Here is an 18,314-nt window from a genome sequence, read left to right as displayed (position 1 = left end):
ATCTGCAAGGAGTTTGTATGTTCTTCCCATGTTTTGTGGGTTTCCTCCAGGTTCTCCCTGTGTTTCCTCCCACACTCCAAAGACATACTGATAGGGAATGTAGATTGTGAACCCCAATGGGGACAGCGATGATAATATCTGTGAAGCGCTGTGGAATTTATGGCGCTATATTAGTGAGTAAAATAAATAAATAAGGATACAATGTATTGCCCCCAACAAACCTTTCCATAAAATGGCCCAGAATAGTGCACATTACATTTATTTGGTCTTTGTGCCATCTGTGTTTGGTCCTTCACCCACTTGTTCAGCAAAAGGATCACGCAGATTCCAGAGCAGAAGAAAGTGCAGATTTTTGGTTAAATGTGTAATATAACCCTATGTCTGCATGTGCCTTATTTGTTCTCTTTCCTTGAGATGTTTCTCTCTTAGAATATTCTTCTAAAACGTGACATTAAAACCATGGCTGTAGATGGACACCACTAATGATGCAAGACGACACCAGATTCTCCTCCAAACGGCGACTTCATGCAGCTTCTGGAAATGGAGAGACGACGAGATTCCCTGATTATTGCAGGATCCTCGCAGTCATCACCTATAATGTCAGGTGTGTGTATAAGATCAGACTGCATCAACACTAGGGATATAAATGCTGAGTGTATGTAATATCTGGCTATTGAGATAACATCCACCCAGGAATCTCAATTCTCCCTTTTTTTGTATGTTTACACAGTAGGAGCAACTCCCCCCAACATCCATCCAGCTCCCTGCCCCAACATGAAGCTCAGTCTCTTCTCTATCCTGTCTGTCACAGATGGCCGACTTCCTGTCTTGCAGGAGTGTTTCCCTGGATCAGTAACACCTTGACTCCTAAGGACTCGTTCAGTCGAACATATATTTGGTTCTTATTCTAAATAGATCAGAGACGGCAGCTGGATCCTTGCAAGTGAATAGTTCAGATGAACGGCTTTACATGTAGACTGACGGTCCACGTGTGAAAAAATTGCAGCATCAGGTTTTCAGATCAAGCTCGCCCATTAAACTCAACGGGTCTATAAAAATAAATAGGAAAATTAATTTGTCCCTGTATCATTTTTTGAACTGTTGATGTATAAAAAAAAATGGATGGCAATAAGGATGATGAAATATATGGATTTTTAAAACACTATTTAAACCCAGCCTAAGGCTAATTGTATAAATCCCAACCCATGTATGGCAGCGGGGCCGGGTGTAGAGAGACTTCTGCAGCCCCTCACGCAGTGGTCTCCAACCTGTCGCCCTCCATTTATCAACACTGTATTTTACCACTAGAGATAACAGTGATCGGATATCACCTGGATCATGATCGCTGCACTTCTCATGCACCTTAGGCCTCAGTCAAACATCAATTTTTTTTTTTTTGCATACTATTTTTCACAGATTTTTATCCATTTTTTGTCTGTGTCTGTTTTTACTATCAGGGTGGCATCCTTTTTTCTCAAGAGAAATGTGATTTACATGCTGTGGTCGAGCCAGACTAGCGCACAATGCGGTTTTGGTTTCTTCCCATGCAGACCTGAGCTCTGTGTGAACTGGCACATAGGCCAACATTGGGTCAATTAACAGTCTGTTTTCTAAACAAACCCAAATTACATTAGTCTCAACCTACTTTTAACCCCTTTCTGATGTGATCAGTAATAGTACGTCTCACCGCCCCAGGCCTATTGGACCAGGTACGTACTATTACGCATCGCGCCCGCACACAAGCTGTGCGGGGCAATCGCCGCCGGGTGTCAGCTGATTCTCATATGGCGATGCAAAAACTAGTCTTTGCAAAAAAAAAGGTTTTAGTGTGTGACAGCTGTCAGTCATAAAAACCCAATATGAATCTGGTATCTCTGTAATCGCACCGACCCGAAGAATAAAGTCGTCTAATCACTTATTCTAAAAGAGGAAAGGCGTAAAAACTAAACTCAAGGGTTGTGCTAGGGTTGTGTTAGGGTTAGGGTTGGGATTTTTTCAAAAAGTAAAGAAAAAAAATGTTGACTATATGGCGATTAGTGTTGAGCGCAAGTGCTCGCTACTTGAGATTGCATCGGGTGCTCGGGTATGCACTGAGTATCGCGGGTGCTCGGGTATGCACTGAGTATCGCGGGTGCTCGGGTATGGACTGAGTATCGCGGGTGCTCGGGTATGGACTGAGTATCGCGGGTGCTCGGGTATGGACTGAGTATCGCGGGTGCTCGGGTATGCACTGAGTATCGCGGGTGCTCGGGTATGCACTGAGTATCGCGGGTGCTCGGGTATGGACTGAGTATCGCGGGTGCTCGGGTATGGACTGAGTATCGCGGGTGCTCGGGTATGCACTGAGTATCGCGGGTGCTCGGGTATGCACTGAGTATCGCGGGTGCTCGGGTATGGACTGAGTATCGCGGGTGCTCGGGTATGCACTGAGTATCGCGGGTGCTCGGGTATGGACTGAGTATCGCGGGTGCTCGGGTATGCACTGAGTATCGCGGGTGCTCGGGTATGGACTCAGTATCGCGGGTGCTCGGGTATGCACTGAGTATCGCGGGTGCTCGGGTATGCACTGAGTATCGCGGGTGCTAGGGTATGCACTGAGTATCGCGGGTGCTCGGGTATGGACTGAGTATCGCGGGTGCTCGGGTATGGACTGAGTATCGCGGGTGCTCGGGTATGGACTGAGTATCGCGGGTGCTCGGGTATGCACTGAGTATCGCGGGTGCTCGGGTATGGACTGAGAATCGCGGGTGCTCGGGTATGCACTGAGTATCGCGGGTGCTCGGGTATGCACTGAGTATCGCGGGTGCTCGGGTATGCACTGAGTATCGCGGGTGCTCGGGTATGCACTGAGTATCGCGGGTGCTCGGGTATGGACTGAGTATCGCGGGTGCTCGGGTATGGACTGAGTATCGCGGGTGCTCGGGTATGGACTGAGTATCGCGAGTGCTCGGGTATGCACTGAGTATCGCGGGTGCTCGGGTATGCACTGAGTATCGCGGGTGCTCGGGTATGGACTGAGTATCGCGGGTGCTCGGGTATGGACTGAGTATCGCGGGTGCTCGGGTATGCACTGAGTATCGCGGGTGCTCGGGTATGGACTGAGTATCGCGGGTGCTCGGGTATGCACTGAGTATCGCGGGTGCTCGGGTATGGACTGAGTATCGCGGGTGCTCGGGTATGCACTGAGTATCGCGGGTGCTCGGGTATGGACTCAGTATCGCGGGTGCTCGGGTATGCACTGAGTATCGCGGGTGCTCGGGTATGCACTGAGTATCGCGGGTGCTAGGGTATGCACTGAGTATCGCGGGTGCTCGGGTATGCACTGAGTATCGCGGGTGCTCGGGTATGGACTGAGTATCGCGGGTGCTCGGGTATGGACTGAGTATCGCGGGTGCTCGGTTATGCACTGAGTATCGCGGGTGCTCGGGTATGGACTGAGAATCGCGGGTGCTCGGGTATGCACTGAGTATCGCGGGTGCTCGGGTATGCACTGAGTATCGCGGGTGCTCGGGTATGCACTGAGTATCGCGGGTGCTCGGGTATGCACTGAGTATCGCGGGTGCTCGGGTATGCACTGAGTATCGCGGGTGCTCGGGTATGCACTGAGTATCGCGGGTGCTCGGGTATGCACTGAGTATCGCGGGTGCTCGGGTATGGACTGAGTATCGCGGGTGCTCGGGTATGCACTCAGTATCGCGGGTGTTCGGGTATGGACTGAGTATCGCGGGTGCTCGGGTATGCACTGAGTATCGCGGGTGCTCGGGTATGGACTGAGTATCGCGGGTGCTCGGGTATGCACTGAGTATCGCGGGTGCTCGGGTATGCACTGAGTATCGCGGGTGCTCGGGTATGCACTGAGTATCGCGGGTGCTCGGGTATGGACTGAGTATCGCGGGTGCTCGGGTATGCACTGAGTATCGCGGGTGCTCGGGTATGGACTGAGTATCGCGGGTGCTCGGGTATGCACTGAGTATCGCGGGTGCTCGGGTATGCACTGAGTATCGCGGGTGCTCGGGTATGCACTGAGTATCGCGGGTGCTCGGGTATGGACTGAGTTTCGCGGGTGCTCGGGTATGGACTGAGTATCGCGGGTGCTCGGGTATGGACTGAGTATCGCGGGTGCTCGGGTATGGACTGAGTATCGCGGGTGTTCGGATATGGACTGAGTATCGCGGGTGCTCGGGTATGCACTGAGTATCGCGGGTGCTCGGGTATGCACTGAGTATCGCGGGTGCTCGGGTATGCACTGAGTATCGCGGGTGCTCGGGTATGGACTGAGTATCGCGGGTGCTCGGGTATGCACTGAGTATCGCGGGTGCTCGGGTATGGACTGAGTATCGCGGGTGCTAGGGTATGCACTGAGTATCGCGGGTGCTCGGGTATGGACTGAGTATCGCGGGTGCTCGGGTATGGACTGAGTATCGCGGGTGCTCGGGTATGGACTGAGTATCGCGGGTGCTCGGTTATGCACTGAGTATCGCGGGTGCTCGGGTATGGACTGAGAATCGCGGGTGCTCGGGTATGCACTGAGTATCGCGGGTGCTCGGGTATGCACTGAGTATCGCGGGTGCTCGGGTATGCACTGAGTATCGCGGGTGCTCGGGTATGCACTGAGTATCGCGGGTGCTCGGGTATGCACTGAGTATCGCGGGTGCTCGGGTATGCACTGAGTATCGCGGGTGCTCGGGTATGGACTGAGTATCGCGGGTGCTCGGGTATGCACTCAGTATCGCGGGTGTTCGGGTATGGACTGAGTATCGCGGGTGCTCGGGTATGCACTGAGTATCGCGGGTGCTCGGGTATGGACTGAGTATCGCGGGTGCTCGGGTATGCACTGAGTATCGCGGGTGCTCGGGTATGCACTGAGTATCGCGGGTGCTCGGGTATGCACTGAGTATCGCGGGTGCTCGGGTATGGACTGAGTATCGCGGGTGCTCGGGTATGCACTGAGTATCGCGGGTGCTCGGGTATGGACTGAGTATCGCGGGTGCTCGGGTATGCACTGAGTATCGCGGGTGCTCGGGTATGCACTGAGTATCGCGGGTGCTCGGGTATGCACTGAGTATCGCGGGTGCTCGGGTATGGACTGAGTTTCGCGGGTGCTCGGGTATGGACTGAGTATCGCGGGTGCTCGGGTATGGACTGAGTATCGCGGGTGCTCGGGTATGGACTGAGTATCGCGGGTGTTCGGATATGGACTGAGTATCGCGGGTGCTCGGGTATGCACTGAGTATCGCGGGTGCTCGGGTATGGACTGAGTATCGCGGGTGCTCGGGTATGCACTGAGTATCGCGGGTGCTCGGGTATGGACTGAGTATCGCGGGTGCTCGGGTATGCACTGAGTATCGCGGGTGCTCGGGTATGGACTGAGTATCGCGGGTGCTCGGGTATGGACTGAGTATCGCGGGTGCTCGGGTATGGACTGAGTATCGCGGGTGCTCGGGTATGGACTGAGTATCGCGGGTGCTCAGGTATGGACTGAGTATCGCGGGTGCTCGGGTATGGACTGAGTATCGCGGGTGCTCGGGTATGGACTGAGAATCGCGGGTGCTCGGGTATGCACTGAGAATCGCGGGTGCTCGGGTATGCACTGAGTATCGCGGGTGCTCGGGTATGCACTGAGTATCGCGGGTGCTCGGGTATGCACTGAGTATCGCGGGTGCTCGGGTATGCACTGAGTATCGCGGGTGCTCGGGTATGCACTGAGTATCGCGGGTGCTCGGGTATGGACTGAGTATCGCGGGTGCTCGGGTATGCACTGAGTATCGCGGGTGCTCGGGTATGCACTGAGTATCGCGGGTGCTCGGGTATGCACTGAGTATCGCGGGTGCTCGGGTATGCACTGAGTATCGCGGGTGCTCGGGTATGCACTGAGTATCGCGGGTGCTCGGGTATGCACTGAGTATCGCGGGTGCTCGGGTATGCACTGAGTATCGCGGGTGCTCGGGTATGCACTGAGTATCGCGGGTGCTCGGGTATGCACTGAGTATCGCGGGTGCTCGGGTATGGACTGAGTATCGCGGGTGCTCGGGTATGCACTGAGTATCGCGGGTGCTCGGGTATGCACTGAGTATCGCGGGTGCTCGGGTATGCACTGAGTATCGCGGGTGCTCGGGTATGCACTGAGTATCGCGGGTGCTCGGGTATGCACTGAGTATCGCGGGTGCTCGGGTATGGACTGAGTATCGCGGGTGCTCTGGTATGGACTGAGTATCGCGGGTGCTCGGGTATGGACTGAGTATCGCGGGTGCTCGGGTATGCACTGAGTATCGCGGGTGCTCGGGTATGCACTGAGTATCGCGGGTGCTCGGGTATGCACTGAGTATCGCGGGTGCTCGGGTATGCACTGAGTATCGCGGGTGCTCGGGTATGCACTGAGTATCGCGGGTGCTCGGGTATGCACTGAGTATCGCGGGTGCTCGGGTATGGACTGAGTATCGCGGGTGCTCGGGTATGCACTCAGTATCGCGGGTGTTCGGGTATGGACTGAGTATCGCGGGTGCTCGGGTATGGACTGAGTATCGCGGGTGCTCGGGTATGGACTGAGTATCGCGGGTGCTCGGGTATGCACTGAGTATCGCGGGTGCTCGGGTATGCACTGAGTATCGCGGGTGCTCGGGTATGGACTGAGTATCGCGGGTGCTCGGGTATGGACTGAGTATCGCGGGTGCTCGGGTATGCACTGAGTATCGCGGGTGCTCGGGTATGCACTGAGTATCGCGGGTGCTCGGGTATGCACTGAGTATCGCGGGTGCTCGGGTATGGACTGAGTATCGCGGGTGCTCGGGTATGGACTGAGTATCGCGGGTGCTCGGGTATGCACTGAGTATCGCGGGTGCTCGGGTATGCACTGAGTATCGCGGGTGCTCGGGTATGGACTGAGTATCGCGGGTGCTCGGGTATGGACTGAGTATCGCGGGTGCTCGGGTATGGACTGAGTATCGCGGGTGCTCGGGTATGGACTGAGTATCGCGGGTGCTCGGGTATGGACTGAGTATCGCGGGTGCTCGGGTATGCACTGAGTATCGCGGGTGCTCGGGTATGGACTGAGTATCGCGGGTGCTCGGGTATGGACTGAGTATCGCGGGTGCTCGGGTATGCACTGAGTATCGCGGGTGCTCGGGTATGCACTGAGTATCGCGGGTGCTCGGGTATGCACTGAGTATCGCGGGTGCTCGGGTATGCACTGAGTATCGCGGGTGCTCGGGTATGCACTGAGTATCGCGGGTGCTCGGGTATGGACTGAGTATCGCGGGTGCTCGGGTATGCACTCAGTATCGCGGGTGCTCGGGTATGGACTGAGTATCGCGGGTGCTCGGGTATGGACTGAGTATCGCGGGTGCTCGGGTATGCACTGAGTATCGCGGGTGCTCGGGTTTGGACTGAGTATCGCGGGTGCTCGGGTATGGACTGAGTATCGCGGGTGCTCGGGTATGCACTGAGTATCGCGGGTGCTCGGGTATGCACTGAGTATCGCGGGTGCTCGGGTATGCACTGAGTATCGCGGGTGCTCGGGTATGCACTGAGTATCGCGGGTGCTCGGGTATGCACTGAGTATCGCGGGTGCTCGGGTATGCACTGAGTATCGCGGGTGCTCGGGTATGGACTGAGTATCGCGGGTGCTCGGGTATGGACTGAGTATCGCGGGTGCTCGGGTATGGACTGAGTATCGCGGGTGCTCGGGTATGCACTGAGTATCGCGGGTGCTCGGGTATGCACTGAGTATCGCGGGTGCTCGGGTATGGACTGAGTATCGCGGGTGCTCGGGTATGGACTGAGTATCGCGGGTGCTCGGGTATGGACTGAGTATCGCGGGTGCTCGGGTATGCACTGAATATCGCGGGTGCTCGAGTCTCCGCCCCATATGTTTTGCAGCTGTTATACAGCAAAAAAAAAAACTCGTGGGGATTGCCTGCCATGTCCGAGCAATCCCTGCATGTTTTTTTTGGGTGTCTAATAACCGTGAAACCTGCAGGGCGGGGACTCGAGCACCCGCGATACTTGATGCATACCTGAGTACTCGATGTAAACTCAAGTAGCGAGCACTTGCGCTCAAGACTAGTCACAACTTATTCAATATGATGACCTAATGTTATCAAATTCTGTGTCGTACCTCTGGGTTCAAAATGTTCACTATCCCCCTTGATAAAATCCTTGAGGGGTCTAGTTTCCACAATAGGGTAACGTGGGGGGTTTCCACTGTTTAGGCGCATCAGGGGCTCCCCAAACGCGCGTCCGCTCTCGATTCCAGCCAATTTTGCGTTCAAAAGGTCACACAGTGCTCCTTCCCTTCTGAACCCTAACGTGCGCCCAAACACTGTATTTTCCCCACATATGGGGTATCAGCTTACTCAGGAGAAATTGCACAACAAATTTTGTGCTCCATTTTTTTCCTGTTACCGTTGCGAAAATAAAAAAATTTGGGTCTAAAGTAACATTTTTCTGCAAAAAAAAAAAAAAAAATGTTCATTGTTTTCTTCCACATTCCAAAAATTCCTGTGAAGCACCTGAAGGGTTAATAAACTTCTTGAATGTGGTTTTGAGCACCTTGAGGGGTGCAGTTTTTAGAATGGTGTCACTTTTGGGTATTTTCTGTCATAAAGGCCCCTCAAAGTCACTTCAAATGTGATGTGGTCCCTAAAAATTTTTTTTTAAATTTTGTTGGAAAAGTGAGAAATCGCTGGTCAACTTTTAACCCTTATAACTTCCTAACGAAAAAAAAAATTTGGTTCCAAAATTGTGCTGATGTAAAGTAGACATGTGGGAAATCTTTATTTATTAACTATTTTGTGTGACATATCTCTCTGATTTAAAGGCATGAAAATTCAAATTTTGTAAATTGCGAAATTTTCAAAATTTTTGCCAAATTTCTGTTTTTTTTCACAAATAAACACAAGTGATATCGAAGAAATGTTACCACTATCATGAAGTTTTTTTTGGATCTGTAAATCACATAAAGAAGGGGACGCGTCTTAATTTTATTTTTTGCAGCTGACCTTTATCTATTTTGAATACGTGTTCTCTCTGCAAACAAAATTACAAGACACGTATGTGTAACACGGATGTCTGGATGAGGCCTTACGGATATGTCAAATCTGGTAACACCCGCATCATATACTCTGCTGATGGACGCATCGCTCAGACTTTCCAATGCTAAACAGACAAGCGCTCCCTCCGGGGGATGAGAATACATATTCATTGTACCATGGAAGGTGCCGCTTATTAATATACATTGTAAGTACGAAAGAATATCAAATAGGCAGCAGCATTAATGGGACACTTAAAGTCTGATTATAGAAACAAAACTGCTTAAATAGCAATTCCTTAAAGAGGTTGCTTCTTGAAGACAGCCCCTTTAGAAGCTGTCATAGCAAGCAACCGATACCTATGGGAGAAATGTGGCATTACATGGTGAGCAGTCGTTCTCTGGCTCAGGAGGGGTGTCCTCAGCATAGACCCCCGACATCTATAATGTGTGCCTCTACAGGGATTGTGTATGACCTGATATTACAGCCCTGGGCTGGAGGTCTTTGGCTGGATTTACAGTCACATTGTGTGGTCAAAGCAGCACAAAATTTCAATATGAATTATCGCTCTGTTTTTTTATTTTATGTTTTTCAGGAAAAATTAAATGTGTTCTGCCTGGAAAAAAAAAACCCACTTGTATAAATCACATCCAGACAGCTGTAAAAGCACAAAGTGCCATCATGGCAGGACTTGGGCACTGATACAAGATTGGTCAGATCATTGCAACTTCTCCATTGACTTCCAAGGAAGGGGAGGAATAAAGTTACTCCGAGCAACTAAAATCACACAAAAGTTACTTAAAGCAGCTGAAGCTGCAGAAACTACAGTGCTATACCAGTCATTGCAATGAAAGGTTCAATTTACTAGGACATAATATTGCAGTTGTAGTTCACGGACCTCCAGAGATGCAGGGCACAGGTGCAGCTCACCCAGATCCCTGCATTGTTCAAACCCCCAGCCAGCCCCTTCCAACTGCACTCACCCTCCCATTGGTTAATGCAGAGCCCACTCCACCCACTCTGCTCTCTGACTGTAGCCCTGGTGCCCATCCACCTCTCCATGCTGCCTGTACAATTGCTACCTGTACTTAGTTGCATACATGCAGTGAGTTGAGTTGTTTGCTGCAAAACTCCCTGTATCCTGCATGTACTCCATGCATGGAGGGCAGTGACTGAGGGCCCTGAGGAGCAGAGCTGGGCAGGAGGAGGAGGAGGGTGAGGGTTGTGACTGAGGGCCCTGAGGAGCAGAGCTGGGCAGGAGGAGGAGGAGGAGGGTGAGGGTTGTGCCTCTGCCCCCTGCAGAGATCAGACTCTCATTGTTCAGTTGATAGCACTCCGCTCCCTCCAGGGGCACAGACAGCAGCATGGACTATTCTCTTTCACTTTTCTGCAATTAGGGCTCAAACTCCTGGGAAATAATGGATATTACCATCTCTCAGCTCCTGGACCTGTTCCTGGAGAGTCCACTGGTGACATGGGTGAGTGTTCTTCATTTCTGAGGGATCCCCTAAACATGGTTACACTGTAACTGATGTGCTGGAGTTCACATACTTTGTTTCAAGTTTTATCTTAGTGTTTACTTTTTTATAACTTTTTTAGCTTTATTTTATTTTATCTTTAATTACAATGTATCAGTGTTTTCTGTTTCAAGAAGTTCCCTGGATGCAAAACTATACTGTAAATCCTCCCCCTCAGTATAGACCACCTGCTGCTGCTGCTGCTGTATTGACCTGTCCTCAGCTGAATGCCCCCAGCAGCCCTTGATCTCTCCCCAGCCCTGCCCCCCATCCAGCCTGATTATAACTGAATAGCAGCATTCCTGAAGATCTGGGGGGTTCACAAGCAGGTGATAATTCCCCTCTAAGGACAAGATGGCAACTTCCTGTAGACCCAGAATAAAGTTTACAGCCCTGCAACAACCAAAAAGTGGTGACAAAAGTCACTCTGCTTGGGACACTACTTAGCCCTCTAGGCCATATTCCCACGTAGAGTTAATGCTGCATTTTTTTGTGTGTGCAGAATTGGATTTTATTTAATGAAAACTCAAACTCCTGCCCTTTTGTGTTTTTTTTTTTTTTTTTGTGTATTTTTTCCCTTTGGTCTACTATGAGGGGAAAGAAAAACTTGTCAAAATCAATATAGGGTTTTTAAATTCAGAATCCCAGTGTTTCCGCAGTAAAAAAAATGCTTTTTTTTTTCAATGCTGCAAATCCGCATTGAAAAGGGTGAAAGAGCAGTAATCAGTAAATAGCTATAGTGTATTTTGGTGTAGATACCGGCAAAAAAAAAAACTGCAGTGTTTGCACACGTGGGAATGCAGCCCTAAGATACAGAATGATCTGCTAATGAACTTCTCATCCATTAGATTGCAAGCTCTTTAGACAGGATGTTAAGACAGGTCTAAAGTGCTGTAATAAAAGCATTTAAAGGGGCACTACCCAGGAGTCGGTCACCAGGTTTCACCTGACTGCTCTATGGATCGGGGTTTGGAAATGGAGGAGGCTGTGACAGTCCAGGAGGAGGATCAATTATTTCAGAGGTTGGCTGACATATCATAAAAGTGAATTCTCCACTTGAAGCTGTAATCGGGGGTCCTCTTTGTTGTCACCCAACTTTACCAGAAATGGATATTACTAATATTCATTTGATTTGGTAATTTTTTTTTTTATATGAAAAAAATAAATAAATTGCAAAAATTCTCCTATAAGTTACAGAGATAAAAACGGCCCTCATACAGATGTTTGCTGTCTGTGATTTTTTTTTTTTAAGCATACCTATTTATGTGGGTAATTTTTGTCTGTGACTTGCATCAAATTCGGACATGTCTTGTCTTCTTGTTGTTTATTTATTAACTTTTTTTTTTTTTGTGGACAAGACGTGTGAACAGCCACATAGAACACCTACCCATTATAGTCTATCTGGGAAAAATTGTATGTGATTCATGGACTTCTGAATGAGGCCTGTTAGGGGTTGTTGACTACTGGACAACCCTTTCTTAATTGCTTAGGGGTCCTATATAAAATAAAACGGTAATTTACTTAATTCTCAGACCGACACTGTTATTTCCAGAGGATGTCTGCTCTGACAAAGTAGAGAGAGGCTGCATTTGATCAGTGGCCACTAATTGATTGCAATATTATGTGACCACTGAGAATCACAGCACCGAACAGCGCTTCTCCCCCCCTCCCCAGGTCCAGCACTGAGTCTCCACTGCTACTTCCATTGACTGTTATTGTCTCCAGCCAATTGGCGAGCTCGGCAGCTCTGACGCAGGTAGCGGAATGGGCAGCTCAGAGCCAGTAAACTCATTGATTGGCTGCAGTGCTGCAGACACCGGGAGCAGCGGTGGAGGCTAAGTGCTATAGACCCATGGAGGGTGTGTAAAGAACTGGAGATTTTTTTTTCAACTTTTTTTTTTGGGGGGGGGGGGGGGATTTGTCTAACGATAAAAAAAAAAAAAAAAAAAACACCTCCTTATATGGTTTGTCAATTAATTGCATGCAACTTTACTCCCACTGACGTGAACGCAAGTATCGTGTAACCTGTCTGCGGCTGGACTGTTTTGTTTTTTATTTAAATGTTGTTTTTATTTTTTGGCAAATTGCAACTCTCAAATAAGTGACTGAACAGCAAGTTGCAAAAATAGTTTTGGTGCATTCTTCCATAAAGAAAGTAGGACCAGCTGCCAAATAATTCAGCCATTGGCCCACTGCAGGTGGACGGAGCTTTGGCGGCCATCTTTGCTCTGTCTGTACCCACTTTACCTGGCCACCATCTGATTGGGGCCGTTATGTGGTGCGTTTGGATGTGTGTCGTGCTCACCCTCCATAGACGAGAGTCCATGCGATTTCCTCCCCGCCTGCTGCGTCCATCTCTGGGTGCGGTAACTCCATGTGGATTGTAATATGAAACACTTCATTACACTCAGCAAAAATACCGGATCAACTTTCACCTTTTCAGATCTTTTAAGTTCTCAGGGATGGGGGGTGGGTGGTTTCTCGTTGGCCTAGAGAGCAATAGTCCAAAGCTTCACCTTCCACCCATTTGTCACCAACTTTCAGGCCTGCTATTGCCTGAGTCACCAACTGGGTCCATGTCTGGCTAATTTTGGGGCCATGACCACACAGGGTGTAAATCTGTCATCACAGGTGCTCGGGGGGGGGGGGGGTTGGAGATATGACTATTAGGGGTCAGGTCTCTCCAGCTCTGTCAGACAGGGCGTCACTGTCATCATGAGACAGGTGTTGTGAGATTAACGGTTCTCTAGAGACAGACAGAGGAGAGAGACTGCAGTGACTGCTGGGGGAGTCTCATGGGGGAGGGGGGATCTGTAGCTACTGCTTTTGTCTCTGCTTTGGGTCACATTAACAATAACATCCTTCTCAGTTCCAAGGCTTTTGTTTGTCTGCAGAGCAGAGCTGGGAGCGTTGTGTCCTGACTGCAGAGTGAGGGATGTGTGCCATAATGAATGCTACCGGCCGATCCTGAGGAGGCAGGAAACCTAACATATAATTGGCAATGCTAATTGTTGCAGGAGACACATGCTGGTGTTCATGCTGTGACTCGTTCATTTACATTTACCAGCATCTCACTATTCTGCTGGTGCAGTCACTGTGTACATACATTACATTACTGATCCTGAGTTACATCCTGTATTATACTCCAGAGCTGCACTCACTATTCTGCTGGTGCAGTCACTGTATACATACATTACATTACTGATCCTGAGTTACATCCTGTATTATACTCCAGAGCTGCACTCACTATTCTGCTGGTGGAGTCACTGTGTACATACATTACATTACTGATCCTGAGTTACATCCTGTATTATACTCCAGAGCTGCACTCACTATTCTGCTGGTGCAGTCACTGTGTACATACATTACATCACTGATCCTGAGTTACATCCTGTATTATACTCCATAGCTGCACTCACTATTCTGCTGGTGCAGTCACTGTGTACATACATTACATTACTGATCCTGAGTTACATCCTGTATTATACTCCATAGCTGCACTCACTATTCTGCTGGTGCAGTCACTGTGTACATACATTACATTACTGATCCTGAGTTACATCCTGCATTATACTCCAGAGCTGCACTCACTATTCTGCTGGTGGAGTCACTGTGTACATACATTACATTACTGATCCTGAGTTACATCCTGTATTATACTCCAGAGCTGCACTCACTATTCTGCTGGTGCAGTCACTGTATACATACATTACATTACTGATCCTGAGTTACATCCTGTATTATACTCCAGAGCTGCACTCACTATTCTGCTGGTGGAGTCACTGTGTACATACATTACATTACTGATCCTGAGTTACATCCTGTATTATACTCCAGAGCTGCACTCACTATTCTGCTGGTGGAGTCACTGTGTACATACATTACATTACTGATCCTGAGTTACATCCTGTATTATACTCCAGAGCTGCACTCACTATTCTGCTGGTGCAGTCACTGTATACATACATTACATTACTGATCCTGAGTTACATCCTGTATTATACTCCAGAGCTGCACTCACTATTCTGCTGGTGGAGTCACTGTGTACATACATTACATTACTGATCCTGAGTTACATCCTGTATTATACTCCAGAGCTGCACTCACTATTCTGCTGGTGCAGTCACAGTGTACATACATTACTGATCCTGAGTTACATCCTGTATTATACTCCAGAGCTGCACTCACTATTCTGCTTGTGCAGTCACAGTGTACATACATTACATTACTGATCCTGAGTTACCTCATGTATTATCCCCCAGAGCTGCACTCACTATTCTGCTGGTGCAGTCACTGTGTACATACATTACATTACTGATCCTGAGTTACATCCTGTATTATACTACAGAGCTGCACTCACTATTCTGCTGGTGTAGTCACTGTGTACATACATTACATTACTGATCCTGAGTTACATCCTGTATTATACTCCAGCGCTGCACTCACTATTCTGCTGGTGCAGTCACAGTGTACATACATTACATTACTGATCCTGAGTTACCTCCTGTATTATACTCCAGAGCTGCACTCACTATTCTGCTGGTGCAGTCACTGTGTACATACATTACATTACTGATCCTGAGTTACACCCTGTATTATACTCCAGAGCTGCGCTCACTATTCTGCTGGTGCAGTCACTGTGTACATACATTACATTACTGATCCTGAGTTATATCCTGTATTATACTCCAGAGCTGCACTCACTATTCTGCTGGTGGAGTCACTATGTACATACATTACATTACTGATCCTGAGTTACCTCCTGTATTATACTCCAGAGCTGCACTCACTATTCTGCTGGTGCAGTCACTGTGTACATACATTACATTACTGATCCTGAGTTACCTCCTGTATTATACTCCAGAGCTGCACTCACTATTCTGCTGGTGCAGTCACTGTGTACATACATTACATTACTGATCCTGAGTTACATCCTGTATTATACTCCAGAGCTGCACTCCCTATTCTGCAGGTGCAGTCACTGTGCACATAACTTACATGTGTCACGGTGCAGGGGCCGGGGTATGTTTGGGTGCTCAGCTCTTACTCGCAGCCCGGTGCTGTATATGGAGGAGGCTGTGACTGATACTTATGAGCCGTTAATCATTGTGGTGCAGATTCTGGGGCATTACATTACATACTCTCCCAGGAATGTGCGGTGCCCGAGGTCGGGCAGTAATCTCCTCTGTTACCTATTATATTCCTCCTAATCTCCCTTCTCACAATCCGCGCTCATTTTCATTTTTCTTCTGTAGGTGAAAACTGTTGGGCCGTGTGGTAACGAGAATGAGAGTAAATTAGCAACGTACATGGATCTAGTGGACGGCGTGTTCCTCAACAAGATAATGCTGCAGATGTGAGTATAGGGGGAGACGATTCTGTATTCTTGGGGGGGGTAATCTCTAAAATAATGCCGAGCAGTATATATACAGATTGGGCTTTGGGGCTGCAGTTTTTTTTTCTTTCGACACATTAATGGTAGGTTGTTTCACTGAGGCCTAGATGGAGGCGCAGACTTATGACTTATCCATATATAGTATAAACTACATCACTGTCCGCAGATGAATGTGAGTTTTCATCACGAAAACTGCAAATCGGCTTCTCGACCACTTCCTTTCCAGCTCAGAACAAGTCATGTGTGAAGAGGACGCACGTATGTTACAGCTGCCACTTTTTGCAATGCAGTTCTCAGTTCTGGCTCATGAAAGGGTTGGGGGATCCCCCCTTTTTTTACATCTATATGTTACATCCCTTTAAGAATTCATATACTGAGACTATTGGGTGTCCATAGAACGAGCTGTTGAGGGTTAAGGGGGAAAAAGAATATTAAAATGCAGCCATTAGAGGATGCTTTAAAAATAACTAACCTGCTTGCTGATGGTTTCCAGGATGGTGAAGACATTACAGGTGACCAAAGCATTGAACGTTAGGATATACTGCCTTGGAGAAATCAGAATTGGTTCCTGAGGGTCTTTCCTCATGATTTGAAAGGTTACAAGTTTAGGGTAAAGTCACATGGGGAATTTGGCTGAAGATGCATGTGTAGCAATTCCTTAAAGTGCTCCTATTATCAAGCTCAAAAGCTTGCAGTCATAGAGCGGTTGCTACAAAATATGGCTCCTCGCTACCTGTATACTATTTACGGCTACGCCTGCCCTTAGGCTGAGTCATGGGGTATTTGCTGTACCCCCGAAATCTACTAGAAGTTATGGAGTATATAAGGGAATTGCTATTTTCAGTGGGGAAAATAAGTATTTGATACTCTGCCGGTTTTGCACGTTTTCCAGCTTCAAACAATGGAGAGGTCTGTAATTTTTATCGCAGGTACACTTCACCTGTGAGAGACAGAACCCGAAGAAAAATAATCCAGAAAATCACATTGAATGATTTTTGCATTTTATTGCATGAAATAAGTATTTGATACAATAGAAAAACAGAACTTAATATTTGGTCCAGAAACATTTGTTACAATTACAGAGGTCAGACGTTTCCTGTGGTTCTTGACCAGGTTTGCACACACTGCAGCTGGGATTTTGGCCCCCTCCTCCATACAGATCTTCTCCAGATCTTTCAGGTTTCGGAGCTGTCGCTGGGCAGCATTGAGTTTTAGCTCCCTCCAAAGATTTGCTATTGGGTTCAGGTCTGGAGACTGGCTAGGCCACTCCAGGACCTTGATAGGCTTCTTGCGGAGCCACTCCTTAGTTGCCCTGGCTGTGTATTTCGGGTCATTGTCATGCTGGAAGACCCAGCCACGACCCATTTTCAATGCTCTTACGGAGGGAAGGAGGTTGTTGGCCAAAATCTTGCGATACATGACCCCATCCATCCTTCCTTCAATACAATGCAGTCATCCTGTCTCCTTTGCAGAAAAACACCCCCAAAGTATGATGTTTCTCCCACCATGCTTCACGGTTGGGACGGTGTTCTTGCGGTTGTAGTCATCCTTCGTCTTCCAACAAAAAAGGCAAGTGGAGTTGATACCAAAAAGTTTTTTTGGTCTCATCTGACCAAATGACCTTCTCTTGTGCCTCCTCTGGATCATCCAGACCGTCACTGGCAAACTTCAAACGGACCTGGACATGTGCTGGCGTGAGCCTGCAGGATTTTAATCCATGATGGCGTAGTGTGTTACTAACGATAATATTTGAGACTGTGGTCCCAGCTCTCTTCAGGTCATTGACAAGGTCCTCCCGTGTAGTTCTGGGCTGATTCCTGTCCTTTCTCAGAATCATCCTTACCTCATGAGGCGAGATGTTGCATGGAGCCCCAGACCGAGGAAGATTGACGTCATCTTGTGTTTCTTCCATTTTCTAATAATTGCTCCAACAGTTGTTGCCTTCTCACCATGCTGCTTGTCCTTTAGCCTATCCCAGCCATATGCAGGTCTACAATTTTGTCCCTGGTGTCCTTAGACAGCTCTTTGGCCTTGGCCATGGTGGAGAGGTTGGAGTGTTATTGGTTGAATGTGTGGACCGGTGTCTTTTATACAGGTAACGAGTTCAAACAGCTGCAATTAATACAGGTAATGAGTGCAGAGTAGGAGGGCTTCTTAAAGAGAAACTAACAGGTCTGTGAGATCCAGAATTCTTGCTGGTTGGTTGGTGATCAAATACTTATTTCATGAAATAAAATGCAAATTAATTATGTAAAAATCATACAATGTGATTTTCTGGATTTTTATTTTTAGATTCTGTCTCTCACAGGTGAAGTGACCTACGATAAAAACTACAGACTTCTCCATTCTTTGTAGGTGGGAAAACTTGCAAAATCG

The 18,314-nt window shown here is 48.5% G+C and overlaps 1 protein-coding gene and 1 long non-coding RNA gene across 4 annotated transcripts in view; one reads left to right on the top strand and one right to left on the bottom strand.

The window, feature by feature from the left end:
• Positions 1-243: 243 nt before the first annotated feature.
• LOC141153460 (uncharacterized) lies at positions 244-13,138 on the bottom strand. The gene is made up of 2 exons (XR_012247310.1): positions 12,849-13,138; positions 244-534 (listed from the first exon to the last, which is right to left on the bottom strand). It is a non-coding gene; the product is annotated as an uncharacterized lncRNA (long non-coding RNA).
• Positions 10,070-18,314, top strand: part of CCDC88C (coiled-coil domain containing 88C) — a 56,943-nt gene continuing 48,698 nt past the window's right edge. The window contains exons 1-2 of one of the 3 annotated variants that reach the window (XM_073638244.1): positions 10,070-10,504; positions 15,799-15,899. In XM_073638244.1, the coding sequence (XP_073494345.1) occupies positions 10,445-10,504; positions 15,799-15,899 (161 nt within the window). In that variant the 5' untranslated portion in view covers positions 10,070-10,444. The remainder of the gene's footprint in view (positions 10,505-15,798; positions 15,900-18,314) is intronic. The other 2 variants (XM_073638246.1, XM_073638247.1) reach the window with 2 other exon arrangements.

The sequence above is a fragment of the Phyllobates terribilis genome, unplaced genomic scaffold, assembly GCF_046119375.1.
Source record: "Phyllobates terribilis strain yellow unplaced genomic scaffold, ASM4611937v1 Scaffold_7__3_contigs__length_470593459, whole genome shotgun sequence".
Taxonomy (NCBI): domain Eukaryota; kingdom Metazoa; phylum Chordata; class Amphibia; order Anura; family Dendrobatidae; genus Phyllobates; species Phyllobates terribilis.
The sequence above is the reverse complement of the archived record's forward strand: the minus strand, read 5'-3'. Positions and strand labels throughout refer to the sequence as shown.